Source organism: Drosophila subobscura, chromosome E (assembly GCF_008121235.1).
Source record: "Drosophila subobscura isolate 14011-0131.10 chromosome E, UCBerk_Dsub_1.0, whole genome shotgun sequence".
Taxonomy (NCBI): domain Eukaryota; kingdom Metazoa; phylum Arthropoda; class Insecta; order Diptera; family Drosophilidae; genus Drosophila; species Drosophila subobscura.
The window spans coordinates 7,005,415-7,025,042 of NC_048531.1; the positions used below are offsets into that span (position 1 = coordinate 7,005,415).

A 19,628-nucleotide genomic window follows, 5' to 3' on the forward strand; every position below is an offset into this window, starting at 1 on the left:
TTTATTGTTCTATCAAACATTTGAATGTCCCTTTAAAAAACTATATAAAGCAATATAAATAAAAATATCGCAGCTGACAATCGAGGCTGGCGGCCATACCAATCGATAGCTTACAGCCCTACCTCAGGATTTGCCTCGTTTCGTTTCAAAATTGATCAAAAATGAGTAAATACAGCTCAAAATATTTGGAAGACAAGCTTAAACAAGAGCTCGAAGCCAAGTACGTGAATGTTGTCGACGAATCAGACGGCTGCGGTGGAAAATTCAGCGTGATTATTGTGTCCGATGCATTCAAAGGCAAGACGTTGCTACAGAAACACAGATTAGTCAACACGACGCTGGCCGAAGAACTAAAAGAAATACACGCTTTCTCGCAAAAGTCATACACGCCCGAAGAGTGGGAGAAAGTGCAGCAACAGCAGCAACAATAAGCTGTAACCTGTTGTCGCTCGTTTGTAGTTTGGATTTTTGCGTGTGACGATCGGAACCAGTATAGACGAAGCCAGCCACCGAAAACAGTCGAACAAAGAAAGTGAAAGGGAAACAACAGCCAAACGCAGTCGGAGTGGAGTTTGGAATTGCGAAATAAACTACGCAAATGAACTGCTAAATGCATACGTTACATAAAAAAACAATAAAAACTTAAGCACTCGACGTAGAGACACAACAATTTGTACGCTTCCCCATTACAATTTCAAATTACTGATAAACGATAAAACCAACTCGCCGCAGAACAATACAATGCTCAAGTTCCAGGTCCACGCTCCGGGCAAGGTTATTCTCCATGGCGAGCACGCTGTCGTCTACAATAGACCTGCCCTGGCCGCTGTTGTTGGCCTGGGCACCAATCTGAAGTTCCGCCAAGAGGCGGGCAGCCAGGTAGCGAGCTTCAAGCTGGACGCTCTCAACTGCACTCTGGAGATCCAGCTTGCCGACTTTAATGCGTTTCTCGAAAACTTCCGCAAGTATCCGGCGGACAGCACGGCCAAGCTTATGGAGGAGGTGCGCGGGGAAGTGTCCAAGCAACTGGAAAGAGCTGCCGGCAGCACACCCAAGCCGGCTACCCAAAGGGCGTTCATATCCATCTACTACTTGCTGGCTGGAGCTGTACTCTCATCACCAAAAGATCCAAAGCTGACTCTTCAAACCGGTTTCCAGGTGCAGGTAGACACCGAGCTGAACGTGGGCGCCGGTTTGGGTAGCTCTGCTTCGTTTGGAGCAGCTCTGGCCGCCGCTTTCCTCATCTTGTCCGGCCACTTTGACCAGGAGAACTACCTGCAGGAGGAAAATCAGGCTCTTATCTCGAGCTGGGCCTACGAATCGGAGCGTGTCAATCATGGAACACCCTCTGGACTGGACAACACTGTGTGCACTTACGGCGGCATGCTGCGCTATGTGAAAGGACAAGGGTTTCAGTCCCTGAAAATACAGAAACCGCTCAACATTCTTCTGGTTGACAGTCGCGTGAGCCGCAGCACGGCAGACATCGTGGCCAAGGTTCGCCATTTAGCTGAAGGCTTTCCTCAGCTTATTGAAGCCATTTGGCAAGCCTGTGAGGAGCTAGTGACCGCTGCTGTCCCACTTTACGAGAGCTTCGGCAATGCCCAGGACGACAGTGCAAAGTTTGAAAAACTCGAACGGCTCTTCCAAATCAACAACGATCTGCTGAAGGCCATTGGTGTGTCGCACCCCAAGCTGGAACAGATATTCACCATTGCGTTCAAGAGAGGCTTCTTCTCGAAGTTAACCGGCGCTGGGGCTGGTGGCTATGCAATCGTCCTGCTGCCAGAGAACTTCGAGTGCAACGAGGTGTACTGGAAGCTTAAGGAGGAACTCGAGTCGGCGGGCTTTGGCGTTCATGTGACGACAGCTGGCGGTGTTGGATTGCGTGTTGGCTCTTTGGACGATTGATCCCAGACTGGCTCCATTTTGTATTGCTATTGTGTGTATTCGTGGTTTCGTTATGACTTAAAAATAAAGATTTACATTTGTAATTTGTACGGCCAAAAAGTATTCAGCGCTGGCTCCTGTCGCGCGATTTGTAGACAATTCCTCTGTTCTTCATGTCCCTTAATGTTGATTGTGGTAAAGTTCCTGACACGGATATAGCATAAATGCCGCGTGTAAACCGAGCTAAAATAATATACGTAAAAAATCGAAATCAAAAACTGTCTTGCAGTGAGGCATTGCAATGAGATTGATTTACCTAATCGCTGCCATTTCGCCACCCAGGAATCGGTGGGTGTGGCTAAAGCTATGAGCCCATCAAAATTGTTGCTCGTGTGGTCATACACATTATCTTTGTTACCTTTCATGCGCAAGAACTCTTCGCAGTTTTCACAGCCGTCAGTCTCAAATTGATCAAAACTCTGAAAGACGCGAAAAGTTTCACTTGACTTTGACTTGATGCCGCATTGAGCAAACATAACCTACCTTCACCAAGGAACAAACCAGGCAGGCACGCAGACCCCTCAGATCCTTGGGTATCGCGTCAAAGGACATTGTTACTAATTACAGTCAGTTATTGCTAAATAAAACAAATTTAAATACTTGGGAACGCGAAAACAGGCCACGCGTCAGTGTGACTGTGGATTTATCAATAAAATATACTGTCTGACCCACAAAAATATACCGAAATATACCTTATCAATACAGCAAACATATAAAAAGGTGAAATCATGTCAGACTAAAGTCATTTTTAATGGGCGCGTTCACGAGGACAACTTCATCAACTAATTTGTCCATTCTATTTCTAGTGTTCGTTCGGCAAACAACTCTTTTTTGAGTTCAAAATTTTCAGTAACTTTTTATAATATTCAACACAAAACTGAAGTACCTGGTCAATGCGGCTCATCTCTGCGACCAACCCATTTCGCTGTAGCGATTAAATAAAAAAAAAAAAAAAAAACTAATTTGTCTTTGTTTACTTTATACTTCAGAATTTAAATATTTATTAATAAAATAGCGTATACAATGACATTTACCATTGGTTGACAAGCCACAAGTTGTCACACACGTAACATTCCATGCCCACGAACTATGCTATTGTTTTTCGTTTGACCTTATTTGCAAACAATCCAATAAAAAGAAGTTATGAAGACTAGCCAATCGTGTGGAGAATCGATTGATGAATCGGATACAATTATAGTTTTAGTGCTGAGTGTTCTAATAGCTAGCAATATTAAATAGAACATTAGAATCCAGGAAAATGATATGGGATTTACAAAATATGTTGAAAATGAGTAAGCATATTTTGGTATACTTTTGGTGGTCTTTCGGTATATTTGATCGATAAATCCGCGGTCACACTGATTCACACTGCGAAGGAGTGCAAAACAAAACATAAACAAACTAAGCCTGAGCTTTTACCGCTGCTACCACCACTAATTTTTTTGTGCACTAAGCTACGCAGCGATGTCATCATCCTCAACGTCCAGCCCCACGGACAACAGTTCCCACGGTTCTGTGGCTCTATCCTCTTTCGCCGCCTTAAATGCAGTGTCTGGGACAAACACCAGCACAAGTGGGAGTCAGAAGCCATTTTCCCTTTCCGAGCGTTTGAACTTTGAGATTTACCGTTATTCCAGTTATTCTCCAAATTATCTGCCCGAGTAAGTGATTCGTGGTAGCGGGAAAGAGATAAGACGCTTTTCGTTTCAGTTCATTTGCAGTTGCATTTCGTAATTGTTGTTGTCATATGCATACATGTATGCTTGTATGCACACGCATTCATATATATGCATGCATGTCGCATTTACCGTTTAGCTATCATTTATGACTTTTGGTTTTATTAATTTTCAGAAATGTACTCGTAGACACACCGAACGATCAAACGTCCCGCTGGTCAGCCTATACCAACATCCCTCCACAGTTTCTTACCTTGAAGCTGCGACGCCCCGCCATTGTTAAGAAAATCAAATTTGGCAAATTCGAAAAGTCGCACGTTTGCAACATAAAGAAGTTTCGTGTATTCGGTGGCCTGGAGGATGAGCACATGGTCTTGTTGCTAGAGGGGTGAGGTCTTTAGTATGTATTTATAATAAATTTCGAAATCTGCAACTCTTTTTTATATATTTATAGTGGACTCAAGAACGACAATATACCAGAAGTATTCAACCTGCGCTGCATGACCGAAGACGGCTCGGAGAATCTGCCAGTACTGTATCTCAAGATTGTTCCACTGCTGTCTTGGGGTCCATCGTTCAACTTCAGTATATGGTACATCGAACTCCACGGCCAAGACGATCCCATGTATACTTGTGCGCGGATGAAAAATTATAACACACTAAGAGAAATTGAGATTATCAAATTGTGCCTGAAGCACTTCCGCCAGCAGGGCTACATGAGTGCCTTCGGGGCTCTTCAGGAGCAAACAAATGTGAAACTGGAGCACCCGCTTATCAGTGAATTGCACAAATACCTGGTAATGACTCTGTAATTTCTTTGATTTACATATTAATTCCACTGATTCCACTTCAAAGGTGGTGCAAGGAGACTTTGAGAAGGCCGAGCGCTTCATTGCCGAGTGCATTGATGAGGGGCTAATGGACGAGTATCTGTACAAGCAAGATTACAAGCACACCTGGCATATGAAATACACTGAAAGCGAGACAAAACCTGGTCAGTATATAGCACCCATATGGAAACCTATCTAAACATTCGCTTGCAGGCAATCGTGGTGGCCATCAGCTGGTGGTCGATGCCAAAAAACGCCTCATATACCTGTACGGCGGTTGGGATGGCTATCAGGATCTGAGTGACCTTTGGGTATATAAGATTGAAGATGATGAATGGAGTCTGCTTTGCGAAAGGTCAGAGCAATGCAGCGGGCCCACGCCGCGTTCCTGCCACAAAATGATATTTGATCCGATAAGCGAAAACATCTTTATGCTCGGCCGTTACCTAGACAACTCGATACGAACATCAGAATACATCAAGAGCGACTTTTATCTGTACGATACACGGGCTCGAAACTGGATGCAGATCTGCGATGACACCAGCCAGGTGGGTGGGCCGCAGCTCGTCTACGACCATCAGATGTGCATCGATGCCGACAAGCGAACCATTTACGTATTTGGCGGCAAAATACTGACACCACGCAGCGTCAATGCCACGGGTGCCATCGAGCCCGAGTACTCCGGACTGTTCTCCTATCACATTGCAACGAATACCTGGACCCAAATACTCGTCGACTGTCATCACACGAGCGCCTCGCAGGCTGATGTTATGTCTATTAAGTCACGCATCACGCACTGCATGGTCTTCCACAATGTAAGCCGCTTAGTTTCTGTAGCGAAGATTAAACTCAAAGCAAACATCATTTTATTAGAAACAAAGAAAACTCTACATTTATGGCGGCCAACGTGGCAAGGAGGATCTGGATGAGTTCCTCAGCTATGACGTGGACACGCAAGCCATATCAGTGCTTAACAAAGAACATCCGAATCAAGGAACCACCGCTGGCAATGAGGCCAAATTTGAGCCATCATCGGGCTACACTTTGCGGGCGACGATTGACTGTGAACGCGACGAAATTTACATATTCTCCGTAAGACTTACATATATCTAAGAATGATTACACATTTGCCTAACTTGAGAGTACATTTGTAGAGTCTGAGCAAGATTAAGGATCGCCGTGACATACAGCATATGGATGCATCAAACTCCTTTTGGGTCTATTCGTTGCGTCAACACAAGTGGTCGCGCATCTACTATTGTCGGCACAGTGGCCAAGATGGGAACTCTATTAGCAGAGCCAACGTTTTGGGAGCCTCTAAAGGTGATGCTGCTCTGGAGCCCTGCCCACGCTATGCTCATCAGTTGGTCTACGATGAATTGGCCAACAACCATTATCTTTTTGGTGGAAATCCAGGAATCTGTCAGCAACAACAGCTGCGCCTGGATGATTTTTGGCTTCTCTCTTTAGAAAAGTTCGTATTCCTCATCAGCGTAAACGCACAGAGACTCATTAACGCTCATTTCAGACCTAAACGTGACGAGATTCTAAAGCATTGCCGCTTCCTGGTGCGTAAGATGCGCTATGAGGAGATGGCTCGCCAAAATCCCATGCAGGCGATGCAATACCTGCGTCACAACATCGCCGATGTTATTGATCACGACGATGCAGAGCAGTTGAATAACGTAAGCTTTATCTTCATCTCATCTGACTGTCTATTTATTTCGGAATTTCCCTGATATTTAGTTTCACAAGCTGGCCTCGCTGCTCTTCAAGACACACGACGGATGCCTAGACCAGAGAGACAGTTTTGTGGCCACGCCTGCTCTATGTCGCAATGCGGAAGAGCTCTATACTGACGCTGATCTACCAATGAAAGGTTTGACCCTCGATAAATATATTTGGCATAGACTCGAACGAATTTTTGCTTTCTTCAGAAGAACTGTCCGATGGTAGCGCAACCGAGAACATTTCCCTGGAATCAAATGAGAGCCTAGCCACCTCTGGCATATCGGAGACTGCCTCCAGTCCCAGCTCCTCATCTTGCACCAAAAGAGCACGCACCGAGTGCACTTCCGATTTCATGAACAAACGAGCTTTCCTATTTAACAAGCTTGTGCAGCTGATGCCACCAAGCATGGTCCAGCCGGAGCGAAACCTCAGTGACTTTGTTGTCATGTGAGCGGAATCCCAGTGGAAGTGGAGTCCCAGTGCCAAATTGAAGAGGACGGGCAGGACAGTCTCTTATTATCGTTAGGACATTGAATGTGCACGTTTTGCGTTTTGTTTTTAAAAATAGTATGTTAATCGATGTGATATGATGTTTAGTTTGCTTGTTTCCCTTAGGGCAGGGCAGCCAATGTTAAGTTTTGCGGCCAGTGCCAAGCATGACCAAAATATTATTATTTCATTGTGATAGTTAATTTGCACTCGAAATCGAGCAGGAACACTAAGTGGAGAGTGGAGTAGGGGTTATTGCGCTTAAGACAAACAAACCATGTGTGAGAAAGTGTTAAATATAAATTGATTGTGAATGTAAAACATATTTATGTAAGTTTAAAAAAATAAAGTAATTTTTGTAATGTCTAAAACTCTTGTGAGTATGGATTTGTTTTTAATATACTTTTATTTATTTTATATTGGTTTTTTCATTAATATTAAGGTGTACATAGATACTTTTTAATTATCTAAAAAATTTCTTTAGTTTCAATTGCCAATCATACAATCGTCTGTCCTCTATATGATTTGTATGACAAATGTTTAGACATCCAACATCTCAAAAATTAGCAAATGCTGCAGCTGCCCCCATGCCATGCACGTAAAACGTCCGTACAAATTGTAATAAACCCAAGCATCCGTAAAATATCAATCAATTCAAATCCTACAAGTTCTCAATGATGATCTACTGTCCATGGACATGTTGGGCCGCCTGCAAAACTTAGAGCAAGCTTGCAGTTTCTGTGGATGTTTCATTCATTAGCTTCATTAACTCACTTCCTTATCCATACAAATGTATATAAGTAGAAATATGACTCGAATATTTCCTGCTCTATATATCAATCGAATGCCACAAGCTGAACTCTCACAACTGATCTTGCTCGCCTCATACCAATGAGCTTCATCACTATCATCTTCTTGCTTTGTTTTTTGTCTTTTTCTGTTGGTAGTATTATGTACTCGTATGTATGCTAGTCAAGGGAGAGTTTCTTTAGTTATTATTATTATTTTAGTTTTCTTTTGGGTTGTATTCAATTAGTTGTTGCTTTTCAAGCTTTCTTTCTCATGGAATGTGGTCTTCCAAATACATTTACATACACACATACTTAAAGTAATAACTACCCACCGATTCGAATGCCACACCAAAATGTATAAGGATTACAGTGGCCTGCCTCGGGAACCCTTCGCCATACACATAATAATAGGTTTCTGGGCCCGAGTTAGATCTCTCTGTTTTGCATATAAGTGGTTGGTTTTCCCTTTAGCTTGCAGTTCTGGTTGAGTTTGTTGCTTAGAAAATCTCTGCTTTTTTTATGTTTCTTGTTTTAATATTAATTCCTAAAATTATTTTGAAATTCCTTTAGCAATCATCCGATTTGTGCACTACGCACTTTGCTTTTTTTTTTTATCATGGAAATACATACATAGCTAGTAGATTCTTTATTATATTTGGTTTTCGCTTGTTTTAGTTTTCTTTTTCTAATCGTAACAATTGTAAGTGTAACCAAAATTATTGTATATAAAAATACAAAATACATACATTAATCGTTTTATATCAAAGTCTGCGTCTATTATAGGTTCTTACCGAGTTAAATGTATAGTTCCATACATATGCTCGAGTATGTGGTATCTCTCGAGGGGCTTCAGCATCCCCCCACCAAACAAAATCCCAAATATTTACATACAACTGACTGACTGCGTGACTGTGCTGCTCTTTTGAGAAGGAACCAATCATTCAAAGCAAAATACAACTCTCTGGCACATTATTAAACATACTGATAGGCGTTTAATTATTATGTATGTAAGTATATTTATGTGGCCTTACTCGTACTTATGCTTGTGTGGAGAGGAACAGCAGGCTCCCAGTACTTGGGTGATGTCGCCATGGAGCTAAAGGAGATCTCAGTGAAGTGTCACAGGGAGTCTGGACTCCCCCTTTTGCATATCCTGTGTGCGTCGCATGAATTCCGTGAATAGTAGTGGGAAGGCACCAAATTTGTAGTAAATCATAAATCATATAAACCAATTCAGAGTACTCGCATGGTATGTGTGTGCTTTTGAAACCGCCGAAGAGTGTCTATATATTGAGATGAACATTTTCTGCACCGACAAACTAAAAACGAACTCAAAAACTGATGGGAGACTTTGTCTGCTCGCTGCTAATGCCATTCTTTGGACGGAAAACTATATGTGTGTTTGTGTGTGTGTGTGTATGCATGTAAGATAGTGTCCCAACTAACTGGGAGACCAAGACAATCTCGAGCCTGTGCCAAAAACCTACTCCGATCGGGCTATAAGTATTGGGAATATTCGGGTATATGCGTTCCGGACAACACTTAATTATGTATGTATATGCTCTGCTATGTTAAAAACACACACACTGACTTATCGAAGCTTTTTAAAAGCTAATCAATTATTAATCATAAAAATCGTTTAATAACTTTACGTTTACGTTTACGTTTACTTTTACTAGACGTGGTTACGCGGATTAAAGCTTTATACAACACACTGTTGGATCGTACTTAAACTATGATGCATATGGGCTTCGGTTCGGTTCGGTTCTGGTTACACAGTTTAATGGTTTAGCTATAGGCTCCTCTCCCTGTCCTCTGTCCCCTTGTCCGATATCGCTATCCGGATCAAATACATCACGCTTTTTGGCCCCCGTTCTAACATAAACTGCAACTGGTTGATACTGGGGCTGGGGGGAATTGCTTTGAATCTTGGTTTAAGAAAGTAAATGTGATACAATTATGAGAAACATTTTGCTTCATATTTATTTTACATATATGTATGTATCTTGTGTGTGTGTGTGTGTGTGCGTGTGTTGCTTTTGCGTAGAGTAAAAGTTTGTGTGTTTTATTTGGATTTTTACATAAATTAAATAGTTTGTTTCTGTTGATTTTGTTAAACTGTATATGTGCGTCACTTTGTTACTAATCATGTTCATCGTTTATCATTGTGTACATTAAATTAAACTAAATTATAAAAACAAAAACAAAACTGCGCACGCACCCCGGCAGCCCAGCCCATCGGATCGGCCGCCAAGAGCGTCCGCCGTTGCATACATTAATTAGATCTATAAAATAGCAAACGACTATCAAAAATTAATATTATCATAGAACGTACCAAAATCAAGCATCGTATGTATATACTCTGGATAGCAACATGGCTCAAATGGAAATTTAGATGGCAACAAAAGTACGCACGAAAGCCGGAGGACCCTCTTCTGCTGGGGCTCTTCGTTCAATGACTGACGCGTTTGACTGGATTGGACCTGGCGTTTGATTGAATATCAACAAAATTGCACAGATGGTGCTGCTGCTGCTGCTGCTGCCGCTGCATCCCGGGGAGTGGGGTTATCGACAATTTCACAGACACGTGTTAATATTAATTAGGATGTAAGGTGTGCGCTTCATGCAGACTGCAGACTGCAGGCTGGCTCTTCCTCTCTTTCATTCTTTACAAATGGTTCTTCTCTATATCATAGATTACAATGCAATTAAGAGTGTGTGGGTGGTGGTGGGTTCCCGCGAAATGCAAATTATAATTTGTTTATCAATTGTTACATATGCGCATTCGTGTGTTATACATATTTATGATTTTCTTGTTTGTTTGTATTATGTATTATGTTTGTTTGTTTGTTTGTATATGCATGTATGTATAAATATGTATGTATGTCGGTAAACAATTGTCGCAATATTTACTTTTTACGGGTTTTACGGTCTTACGGTTTAGCCTAGTACAAAATACAGTATTATGCATGATTTTGCTTTTATTATTCATTCTCTTAAGCATGTATTATCTGAATTTATGTATGTATATTTTTACACTCCTTATATGCAATATGCCTCGAAACTGTTATGAGAAACACCCAAACATATACATACATTTATATATTCTTTGCGGTATATATGTATATGCATTCTCTATATATTTATTCGGGGGGTTTTTTTTATGCAAAAGTTCTTGTATCTGGTGTGTAGGTTACATTTTCCTTTTTTTTGCAGTTTCTTCAGTAAATGTTTTGCGTTCTTTTGGTTTTGTCTTGTTCTGGCATTCGTTCAGTACGACAAAAATTGTTTCCGTTTGTTGTTCCGATCTCTAAGCATTTTGATTAAATGTAAGTTACTTAGTTTTGGTTTTTATTCTTGTTTCGGTTTTTATTACAAAAGTTTCTTCTATAGTAATAAATTTGTTTAAATATTATTAGTACTTGTATCAGATTTTGTGTGTTATTACATAATTCATTTCTCTCATTAAACACAAATTTGTTGTTGTTTTCTTGTTGTTGCCTGTTGCAGTAGCTGTATGTATATGTTGCTGTTGCTGTTGCTCTTGCTCTATTTTGGCTACAATTTCTCGGTTCCTGATATTACAATTTTTACTTTACGAAACTTTCTTGGGTCTTGGGTCTATTTTATGCTTAGTGTTCGGCCCCACATCCGTACTCCACCGCTTCTCACGCTTTCTTTTGTTTGTTTTTTGTGTTTAATTAATATGCGAAAAAGGAATTATGAATGTATATATTTATATACATATACATGGTTGTTGTTGTTGTTTTTTTTTTGGGTTGTGTTTTGCGTGGGGTGTGCTTGCATATATACATAAATATATATATATCTATATATATATATAGTAAAAATCACAAAAATAGTTTACTGGTCCAAATCCAGTTTAGACCAAATTGTATTCCTTAAGGTTCGATTGCAGAATGGTGTCCTTAACAGCTGCAAACACAAACCTTATGTTTTCAGTATCTAAAGTAAAGGAAAGGAAAGAAATTCAACGACATTATTAGTAAATTGAAATAGTTTAAGGAGCGGAGAAATACTACTGCACAGACATTCCAGAATGGACATCAATAACGCATAAATATGAGTTTTTATTAGGGCACTTTCAAATATAATTATAAATCAAATATTCATTTGCATTGAGGCACATCCTGGCCGGCATTCTGGCATCCTGGCATCCTCCTATCCGCGCTGCAGTCGGCTGGCTGGGTTGGCTAACCCAAATTGAACTCCTTAAGTGCATTTTGCATAATTGTATCTTTGACAGCGCAGAACACAAGCTTGATGTTTTCGGTATCTGTGTGTTCCAATAGAGGGGCATTCGGTTATAAGTCAGTCTGCTCCGACTCTCAACAATTGACTAGCGATACAAAGACTACTCCAGCAGGCAACAGCAGAAGCGAATGCAAATGATCTTTACCTCTTCCTTTAGGCAGTTCTGCGACTCTCCAGGCTGAAACACACTCAAACACACACAACGCACCCCCGTCCCCAGCCCAACCCACATTTGCTGCACTTACCTGTAGCACAGGTGAAATGAGAATAGATAATCTTTTCGGAATCTGGATTTAAGTCTACAAACATTCGCAGTATGAATTCGCGGGCCGCGATTGCATCTCGCTGTGGACCTGTTCGGAAAATGAGCCAAAGAAGATGTTTCGATGTGTTATATCTAGCGCGAGACTACGGAACTAGCAGTACAGATAGCATATAATAGTTTCTACATAAAATGTTTGGGCGTGGGCAAATAGAAAGCAAATCGATAGCTCAAGAGTTGGAAGTTTAAGGTCATCCACCTGTGGCCGTTGTGAAATGCGAATAGCATTGCCGTTCAGGATCTGGATTGGCGGCCAAATACTTTTTCAACACAAACTGCTTGGCCGCAGCATGATCCTGCTTCGGACCTGGTTGACGTGCGAATTGGCGGCCACGTATAAATTGTACAGAGTTATGGCATAAGAGATCCATTGAATGGCACACTTACCATCGTATTCGGGAAAGTAGTCTACCAAATGCGAATACATAATTTTCTCCTCCAACAAGTCCTTCTTGTTCAGGAAGAGAATAACTGATGAATTCTGGAACCAAGGGTACGTAATAATAGTTCTAAATAAAGCTTTTGACTCCTCCATTCGGTTCTGCAAAGCAAAAAGATTAAAGTATTTAATTAAGCAATGTTTAAAAGATTAAATGGCTGCGAGCGTCATACCTCGTTATCAGATTCAAACAAGATCTGATCGTATTCCGATAGCGCCACCAAAAATATGATTGATGTCACATTCTCAAAGCAATGAATCCACTTTCTTCTCTCCGATCGCTGACCACCCACGTCCACCATTCTGCATATCAATAAAGAGTCACATTAGCATATTTAGAGTTGAATAAGACAAGGAGCAAACACTTGCAAAGCCACATAAATAAGCATATTAGTAAGCCATAAACAATAGTTAAATAAATTACTTATAAGTACCAGAATTCTACACTACCAAATGTACATATTCTGCTTTGCGTTAGCCATGTCTAGCCTGGTCATTACAGTCATCAAATATGTTGTATTATATATATATATTTCATGTATACCTAAACACAATGCCATCTAAATCGAATGGATACTCTAGTATGCCGGTGGTTGGCACACGAGCACGCAGAATATCCTGCTCAGTGGGCAAGAAGTCGGGCAGTTCAATGCGCTCTAAGTCGCTTAAGTAGCTATGTAAAAAGAATTGGCACACAATCAAACAGAAACAAAACAAAAACTGGAAGTAAAATTCGTACGTGGTCTGTCCCAGTTCTCTACGGTACAGCTGTGAAATGTAGAAAGAACCCTAGCTAACATCCCTCGAAAGAAAGTACTCGTAAATCTCACAAGTTAGGGGGAAAATTCTCACTCGAACAGAAGCTCAGAATTAGTTGGTTAAGTAATCGAAACAATATGTTAGTAACAAAAGATCACAAAACAGGATCAGTCAGACACATGCCATGCAATGAACATAGATAATTGTACATGTTGAATGTATCTACCTAAATCTGATTTCTTCTAAGTCAAAGGGATACTCAATGATCCCCGTTGTCGGCACACGAACTCTCAAAATGTCTTGCTCAGTGGGTAAGTAAGCAGGTTGAGCCACACGGTCGAGATCCATCAGATAACTATTTGTACAGAAATGAGAATCATTTTTAGTAAAAAAATTTTATGCAGCGAGTCTGCTGTAGGTTGTAGTCTCCGTGTTCGAGAGTTGTTTCGAGAGCTGTTTTGTGTTGTGTTGTTTGTTGGGTTAGACGCGTTTCCCTACGAGTAACTCACTATTTGGCTGAATCTGTCAATTGGTATTCTCTACGACGGTCGTAGCACTCCTGGATGCCTGCATCGGCCCATAGCGTTTTGATGGCATTCAAAAATGGATCCTCGAATGTGGTCACTGTTTCATAGTCAATGCTCATCACCAGATCGGCCAGTTCCTGTTGAAATTCGCAAAATATGTTCAATCAAGTATTCAGAGCGATTGTTTGATGGGACTTACGCTATGCTCTCCAACGCCATAGGAGATCTTAAGCATGTCCATGGCCTTGATCATCGACTGCATGGCCATGAAAATGTTCTGAAAGACCAGTTTGATGTAGCCACGCTTGTCCTCGTCCGAGTAGCCGCTGCCATGGATAATACGCATCTGTTTGATGAACGTTGACTTGCCGGACTCGCCCGTGCCTGCAAATGTTTGGGTTTAGTTTATGTTTCTTTGTTTTAATTTTAGTTTTGGTTATAGAACTGGCAGCTTCCTAAGCGGATGCAAAGCTACCACGACGGCGGGGGTGGCAGCTGTTGTGGGGCTTCGATTTTGTTCCACTCACGGCACAAAAGGCACTCAGTAGCAATTAGCGTAGTTCAATTGCATTAAACCAAGCTAAATGCAATCAAAATGTGACAATGCACATCCTGTGAATGCACATCCTGTGTAGATGCTGCCAGGACAAGGGCCGGCTACCGGGAACACTTACCGAGCAAGAGCAATTTAAGCTCTCGGCGCGCATCTCGCTTGTCGCGGCGCAACTGCTTCTCGATTTCCTGATTGATGCGCTTTTGTTCCTTGGCCTCTTCCGATAAACAGCACTCCATGCTAACTAGATTTATGGACGCTTACGCGTGCTGCAGCCACTACGACGACTCTCCGTTACGCTTACAAAATTTGATGATTACGTTGAGTTGAGGAGTTGCTGGCTACAGAGCTCTGCCTGTCTGTCTCTCTATCTCTCTGCTGTAGGCTAATCTAATTGTTTGGGGGATCTGTTGAGGCTGCTGCTCCTGCTGCTGTTGCTTCTGTTGCTGCGTCTAAATTGGATTGGATTGGTGCTTGTGTCCTGAATACGTCCGCATTCAGGGGAATTGCTTGATACCCGGCTCTAAGTTATAGATTCAGTTTCGTTTTATGCATTTGTACTTTGGCGTTGCTCACTCTCCGATCCTCCCGCTGCCACAATCCGCTCGACAGGCTCTCTTTGGCTATTGCTTGCTTCCCCGTTCGTTCCCTTTCCTACTCCTTTTCCTCGATGGCTTATTCTTAATGGCTTTACACTAAATCCTTGATCAGACTCCAGACTCGGTCAGAGTCCGATGCACGAGTGACGAATGATACGACGATTGGTTCCCCTTGTAGTCCAGCGATCCAAGAACATCTGCGGGTGGTGCAAGAAGATACTTTGGTTTAGAATTCGATTATATAAACGAACATTATTATGTATATATATATACATATATGTATGCAGTCTTGCTCCCACAGACCCTACACAGATCTAACACACTTGTTAGCTCACCGAGAGTTCGCCGCGTTGTGTCCAGTATTGGCAATTAACATTTCATATTTGCCTGCTCACAAACTGACTACGACGACGACGGTGACGGTGACGCTGGCGGCAGCGGCGAGTGTATGCCCCTGGCCATGGCATTGACTTTGGCTGTAGGTCTGGCCTGGACACGGACTGGACTGGACTGGTCTGGCCCTCTCTGAGCGCATGCACCATGAACAAGAGCCATGCTACTAGCCATCTTCCGCTGTCATTCCCCCTGCTAATCGCACCACAAAACACACGCACACACACACACGCACAGCGAAGGTGGGCAACGACCAACAGATTGGGGAAGTGGCCTGGCCTGGCCTGGTCTGGCCACGATGCGATGCGCTGCGTCCCAGCCCAAGTTCAATGTGAGAAAGCTGATATTGGAAAATCTATGGCTTCGCCCAGTCACAAGTTCACGAGAGTGTTCCCCATCCGGGTGAACCATATTCGATTCGATTCGTGGTCTAATTTATGTCTCCTACTATCAACATCTTCTTAAAGGTCTGAGGAGGAAATCTCTTAAATGTCTTCACTCCTGGAGCTGGTGTTTTGCCGAGTCCACCCCAATGCGTCACCCAGTCATGGGTTCAGCCTAGGCCAGAGGCGCCATTTCCTCTCTGCTGCTGCTGCTGCTGCAGTCGCTTCCCGTATCGAGTGCTCGCTAATCCAATTGGTGGCGCGAATGCATATGTAGGATGGAAATGGGAGGAAGGCTTTCAGACGAAAAGCAACAAAATATCGATGGAATAGCCAGCCAGAGCTGCGCGCTGCTACTGCAGAGGGAATCAGGGAAAGCTTTGAAGTAGCAGCCTGGGAAATAGGAGCCTCACATTGGATACTGGAGACCAGGCGGTGTCCCGCTCCCCAGGATAATGTTATTGACATTGGAAAAAGAAAAAGCAACAAAGAGAAACACTTGTCACTGAGCAAAGCTAGAAAATCTAATTAGCAGTAGCTGGCAATTCAGGGACAGGGACAGGGACAGGGCCATGGCCAGGGGCACGGTTGGGGCGGGAAGCGGAGTGAGAATTGGCACAGAGGAAGTTTTTCTAACAATAGTTTGCTAGATATAGTATCATGCCACCAGCTGGACGGGGGCATGTTCTTATCTGCCTTATATGCATATGATAAGAGGGGGCCGCCCCTCATAGATATAAAATCATTCCATTTGTCTTCTTAATCTTGATATGACTTCATCTGGCCACTGCTGCTGCCTCTCGGATTTAAGGGATGTGGTCAGGCCAGAAACGAACGGTCGGAAATGCCACAAAGTTACTCATTGCAGCTATAATTGCACTGTGCAACGCTGCAACCTCTTATCAAACTTACAGCATAGATATGTATGTGTGTGTGTGTTATTATATCGAAATAGAAGGAGCGCTAAGGCTTGATTGAGTATTTTGATTCAGGCAACAAGTGGTCGGTACTGCACACTTGTTCAGTGTAACTAATACTTATACTAGTTAGTATATAGTTATAGTACTTACTCAATGCTTTATCGGAGTTAGAAATCCACTTAATCTGACGAGATTCTCCAATACGATGTCCTTCCTTTGCGTTCCTCCTGGTTTTTGTATGTTTTAATGTTTTTGCTAGCACTAAATAATAAAAAAAATAGATTTCTCTCTTTGCTGGCTCTCGCTGAGTGTTTTGTTGTTGTTTTCCCTGCAGTTTGGCTTAATCGGTGTCGTTATGTTATGGATATCCGGGGTATTTCCTATTTAAATATGTATGTATGGTGTGATTTATATATCTTGAGATATATATATATATCGTCGCCACAGGCTTTTGTTGGTGTTCAAAGTAAAATAATTGTTTCGCGCTTTTTATGGTTTTGCTTGTGCTGCTGCTGTCTGCTTAAACTAATTCAAAAGCATATTTCGTTTAGTTGGTTTGCGGTTTGGAAAACATTTGTTTTAAGGAACGTGTGTAGTTGGTTGATTAATTTTACTGGTGCGTTTCTCCTACAATAAAAATTACTTCTTTCTTATCCCCTCCTCGACTTGACTTGGCGGCGGCGGCTTAATGTAAATTTGATGCTATATAAATGTATATATTTATTTTCTGTTTTTCTTTTCTTTCTTTTGCTTTGCGTGTGCCTCCGAGGGTTGTCGCTGTTGTTCTTGTTGTTGTTGTTTTTGTTCTTAAACACCAGTTTGTAAATGCAACAAAGTTTCAACAAATATCCATTGTATGTGCTATTGAAACAGAAAGGTTTTATGACGACGACGACGCTGCACAAAACTGTTAATTCTTTCACACGCAACACTTAATGGCTCCTTTTGTGCTTAATTTTCTGCATACTTTATGCTTCTTGTGTTTGTTTATTTTTCTGTATGCAGTGGAACTGCAGGTGGAATAAGAGTAAGAGAATAAGATGGAGAGAGAGAAAACGAAACGAAAAAGAGAGTAAGAACAGAATTGAAATTATTAGAATGCATTGCCAATCCGAATACGAATCGTCGTGTCATATTGGTTAAAGTAAACACAACCGAGAGCTGGACGTTCGACCTCCCACCCATCGGCGCCACCCACAATCGTATCATGCCCTATCCTGTCTTATCGACACCCACAGGGAACGGAACTCATGTCAGGCAGCAGGGGCTGCAAATCTTTTCAGCCCTGCCGTTTCAGGCCACATTTCATATTCTGCTATTCAATTACGTGCCTTATGTATTTTTTATTAATAAACTCGGATAAACACTCGAAAACGTTCAATTATCGCCCATCACCACCCCCACGACAGAGTTTTTGCAACATTTTTCGTTCCGTTTTTTTTTTGTGGCGCTGGTGTTTTCTGCTGACAAGCAGTGCACTGCAGTGTTGTCACCGCTATATCTGTTTCACTCGCACTCCTTGGAGCGGCGAACTGCTTTATCGGCGAAACGAATACACACAGAGCGACGACGACGGGCGAGGCCAAAAACGAACATGAAAAAATTTTTGTGGAAAAGCAACGCGAAAATTGACCAATTCGCTCAACAATTGTTTTACTTGGCTTTTGCTCAGGCCATTGCACATGCATTTCATCTGAAAGCGCACTTCACAATCGATTTTGGGGTGTTTTTCGGGGCCGACTGGGAATTGTAGGTGTCGAGGCTGGAGACCAGGAGACGATTCGATTGCTGGTGGCTGGCTGTCGGTGTGTCCACGGTTTTTGGGCGAAACTCACAACATATTTGATTTTGCATTGTTTGCTAACGTTGACGCACGACCCGCAGAAACTTTTTTCGCTTGTTTTCTCAAGTATTTACACTTTTTCCACGAAATCCACAAAATCTGAGCTAGGGTAAGTGTGACCGCGAAGTTATCGATAAAATACACCGTCAGTGCCTCGAAAATATACCGAAATATACTGTTTCGTTTTCAAAATATACCGTAATATGCGGAAAAGTATAAAATATACCGGAAACGGTCACACTGGCTAGGGATCATGTCGCGGAATCATCGACTGCTATCGTCAGCACAAAATACCGATACTATTCTGTCATCGTTACGACATATTGTCAAAAGCGGTCACACTGCCAGAGATGACCAGTGTGGATAAGGTGTTGTATTAGACGCCAAAGTTTAAATTCAAACGGCACACACCATACATCATTTAATCTATGTTTTATTTGCATTTCTGTAAATTATTATCATTTGTTCAATATATTCATGCGATAAATAGGTGTATAAATTAATTAAATAAAATTTAAATAATAACTTTACAGTGTGCACAATTTAAACAATTATTTCGGTTCGGGTCAAACAATTCATTCGATTTACAATCAATTAGAGTAAAATAAACGAGGAGGAACGTTGTGAGACGCGTCTTAAGCCGCGTCACAACTCTTATACCCGGTACTCAGTACTACATCTGCACCTTAGCGGTCATTTGTCAAATTTTACATTTTCTCTTCATCTGTCATCTACATCAACAACACTACTCACGCCAACACGCTCCTTTAGCTCGCCACCCTCCCCTAGAGACACACACTGCAGAGTCAGGGCAGAGGCAGCGGCAGAGTCGTGGCAGAGGATGAGTCAGAGACGTGTCAGGGGAAGAGGCCTCTGCCACTGCGCGAAGCAGAGTGTGAATGAGAGAATGTGTAAAAGCAACAAAAGCTGCTGGACAGGGTGGGTTTAGCCACTGCAACTTAATTTCTTCATTGTGGCCATAATAATGATCCAATCGGATCCCAATTTGGTGATCAGATAGATATGGTCATTCCCTACGGAATGGCGTTTTTAGTTTTCTTTTATCTTTAAAATTGTAGATTTGGGAGGTTTTCGCCCTTTTTCGGGGGCGGAAGAGGGCGTGGCTGATTTTTGAAATACACTTGTAA

At 42.0% G+C, this 19,628-nt stretch overlaps 6 protein-coding genes across 12 annotated transcripts; 3 read left to right on the forward strand and 3 right to left on the reverse strand.

Moving 5' to 3' along the window:
- The first annotated feature begins 105 nt into the window (after positions 1-105).
- LOC117892382 (bolA-like protein 2) lies at positions 106-670 on the forward strand. The gene has a single exon (XM_034798593.1). The coding sequence runs from the start codon at positions 162-164 to the stop codon at positions 429-431; it is 270 nt and encodes an 89-aa protein (XP_034654484.1). The 5' UTR covers positions 106-161; the 3' UTR covers positions 432-670.
- A 40-nt stretch (positions 671-710) lies between these two features.
- LOC117892379 (mevalonate kinase) lies at positions 711-2,013 on the forward strand. The gene has a single exon (XM_034798590.1). The coding sequence runs from the start codon at positions 742-744 to the stop codon at positions 1,909-1,911; it is 1,170 nt and encodes a 389-aa protein (XP_034654481.1). The 5' UTR covers positions 711-741; the 3' UTR covers positions 1,912-2,013.
- LOC117892381 (transcription elongation factor SPT4) lies at positions 1,924-2,594 on the reverse strand. Its single transcript, XM_034798592.1, has 3 exons — positions 2,434-2,594; positions 2,207-2,369; positions 1,924-2,133 (listed from the first exon to the last, which is right to left on the reverse strand). Exons 1-3 carry the CDS (start codon positions 2,500-2,502, stop codon positions 2,015-2,017), a joined length of 351 nt encoding a protein of 116 aa, XP_034654483.1. The 5' UTR covers positions 2,503-2,594; the 3' UTR covers positions 1,924-2,014.
- Positions 2,595-3,319: 725 nt separating this feature from the next.
- Positions 3,320-6,745, forward strand: LOC117889901 (muskelin). Of its 2 annotated transcripts, none has more exons than XM_034794416.1 (10): positions 3,320-3,611; positions 3,802-4,014; positions 4,081-4,423; positions 4,482-4,620; positions 4,670-5,271; positions 5,330-5,548; positions 5,611-5,930; positions 5,985-6,141; positions 6,203-6,335; positions 6,394-6,745. In XM_034794416.1, exons 1-10 carry the CDS (start codon positions 3,415-3,417, stop codon positions 6,636-6,638), a joined length of 2,568 nt encoding a protein of 855 aa, XP_034650307.1. In that variant the 5' UTR covers positions 3,320-3,414; the 3' UTR covers positions 6,639-6,745. The 2 variants fall into 2 exon arrangements, with proteins under 2 accessions (XP_034650307.1, XP_034650308.1); XM_034794417.1 differs by having other exon boundaries at positions 6,397-6,745.
- Positions 6,746-10,265: 3,520 nt separating this feature from the next.
- On the reverse strand, positions 10,266-14,971 carry LOC117889906 (G protein alpha q subunit). 6 transcript variants are annotated; one of them, XM_034794432.1, is made up of 9 exons: positions 14,464-14,971; positions 13,989-14,173; positions 13,772-13,926; positions 13,489-13,617; positions 13,048-13,176; positions 12,677-12,806; positions 12,452-12,605; positions 11,988-12,095; positions 11,521-11,764 (listed from the first exon to the last, which is right to left on the reverse strand). In XM_034794432.1, the coding sequence occupies exons 1-9, from the start codon at positions 14,579-14,581 to the stop codon at positions 11,682-11,684; spliced, it is 1,191 nt and encodes a 396-aa protein (XP_034650323.1). In that variant the 5' UTR covers positions 14,582-14,971; the 3' UTR covers positions 11,521-11,681. The 6 variants fall into 6 exon arrangements, with proteins under 6 accessions (XP_034650319.1, XP_034650322.1, XP_034650321.1 ...); XM_034794428.1 differs by lacking the exons at positions 11,521-11,764; positions 13,489-13,617 and adding an exon at positions 10,266-11,433; XM_034794431.1 differs by lacking the exons at positions 11,521-11,764; positions 11,988-12,095; positions 13,489-13,617 and adding exons at positions 10,266-11,433; positions 12,264-12,371.
- Positions 14,972-15,107: 136 nt separating this feature from the next.
- LOC117889911 lies at positions 15,108-18,616 on the reverse strand. The gene is made up of 3 exons (XM_034794437.1): positions 18,473-18,616; positions 16,788-17,647; positions 15,108-15,138 (listed from the first exon to the last, which is right to left on the reverse strand). The coding sequence occupies exons 1-2, from the start codon at positions 18,475-18,477 to the stop codon at positions 17,557-17,559; spliced, it is 96 nt and encodes a 31-aa protein (XP_034650328.1). The 5' UTR covers positions 18,478-18,616; the 3' UTR covers positions 15,108-15,138; positions 16,788-17,556.
- Positions 18,617-19,628: the final 1,012 nt, after the last annotated feature.

Bases quoted from the DNA above. Each gene is read 5' to 3' on its own strand.
- LOC117892382 (XM_034798593.1), top strand. From the start codon at position 162: ATGAGTAAATACAGCTCAAAATATTTGGAAGACAAGCTTAAACAAGAG.
- LOC117892379 (XM_034798590.1), top strand. From the start codon at position 742: ATGCTCAAGTTCCAGGTCCACGCTCCGGGCAAGGTTATTCTCCATGGC.
- LOC117892381 (XM_034798592.1), bottom strand. From the start codon at position 2,502: ATGTCCTTTGACGCGATACCCAAGGATCTGAGGGGTCTGCGTGCCTGC. The intron at 2,370-2,433 runs GTAGGTTATGTT...CGCGTCTTTCAG, and splicing joins TGGTTTGTTCCTTGGTGAAG to AGTTTTGATCAATTTGAGAC. The intron at 2,134-2,206 runs GTAAATCAATCT...ATATTATTTTAG, and splicing joins GGCGAAATGGCAGCGATTAG to CTCGGTTTACACGCGGCATT.
- LOC117889901 (XM_034794416.1), top strand. From the start codon at position 3,415: ATGTCATCATCCTCAACGTCCAGCCCCACGGACAACAGTTCCCACGGT. The intron at 5,549-5,610 runs GTAAGACTTACA...GTACATTTGTAG, and splicing joins ACGAAATTTACATATTCTCC to AGTCTGAGCAAGATTAAGGA. The intron at 5,931-5,984 runs GTTCGTATTCCT...CGCTCATTTCAG, and splicing joins TGGCTTCTCTCTTTAGAAAA to ACCTAAACGTGACGAGATTC.
- LOC117889906 (XM_034794432.1), bottom strand. From the start codon at position 14,581: ATGGAGTGCTGTTTATCGGAAGAGGCCAAGGAACAAAAGCGCATCAAT. The intron at 13,618-13,771 runs GTGAGTTACTCG...CTGTACAAATAG, and splicing joins TTGACAGATTCAGCCAAATA to TTATCTGATGGATCTCGACC. The intron at 12,096-12,451 runs GTAAGTGTGCCA...TTTTCCGAACAG, and splicing joins CTACTTTCCCGAATACGATG to GTCCACAGCGAGATGCAATC.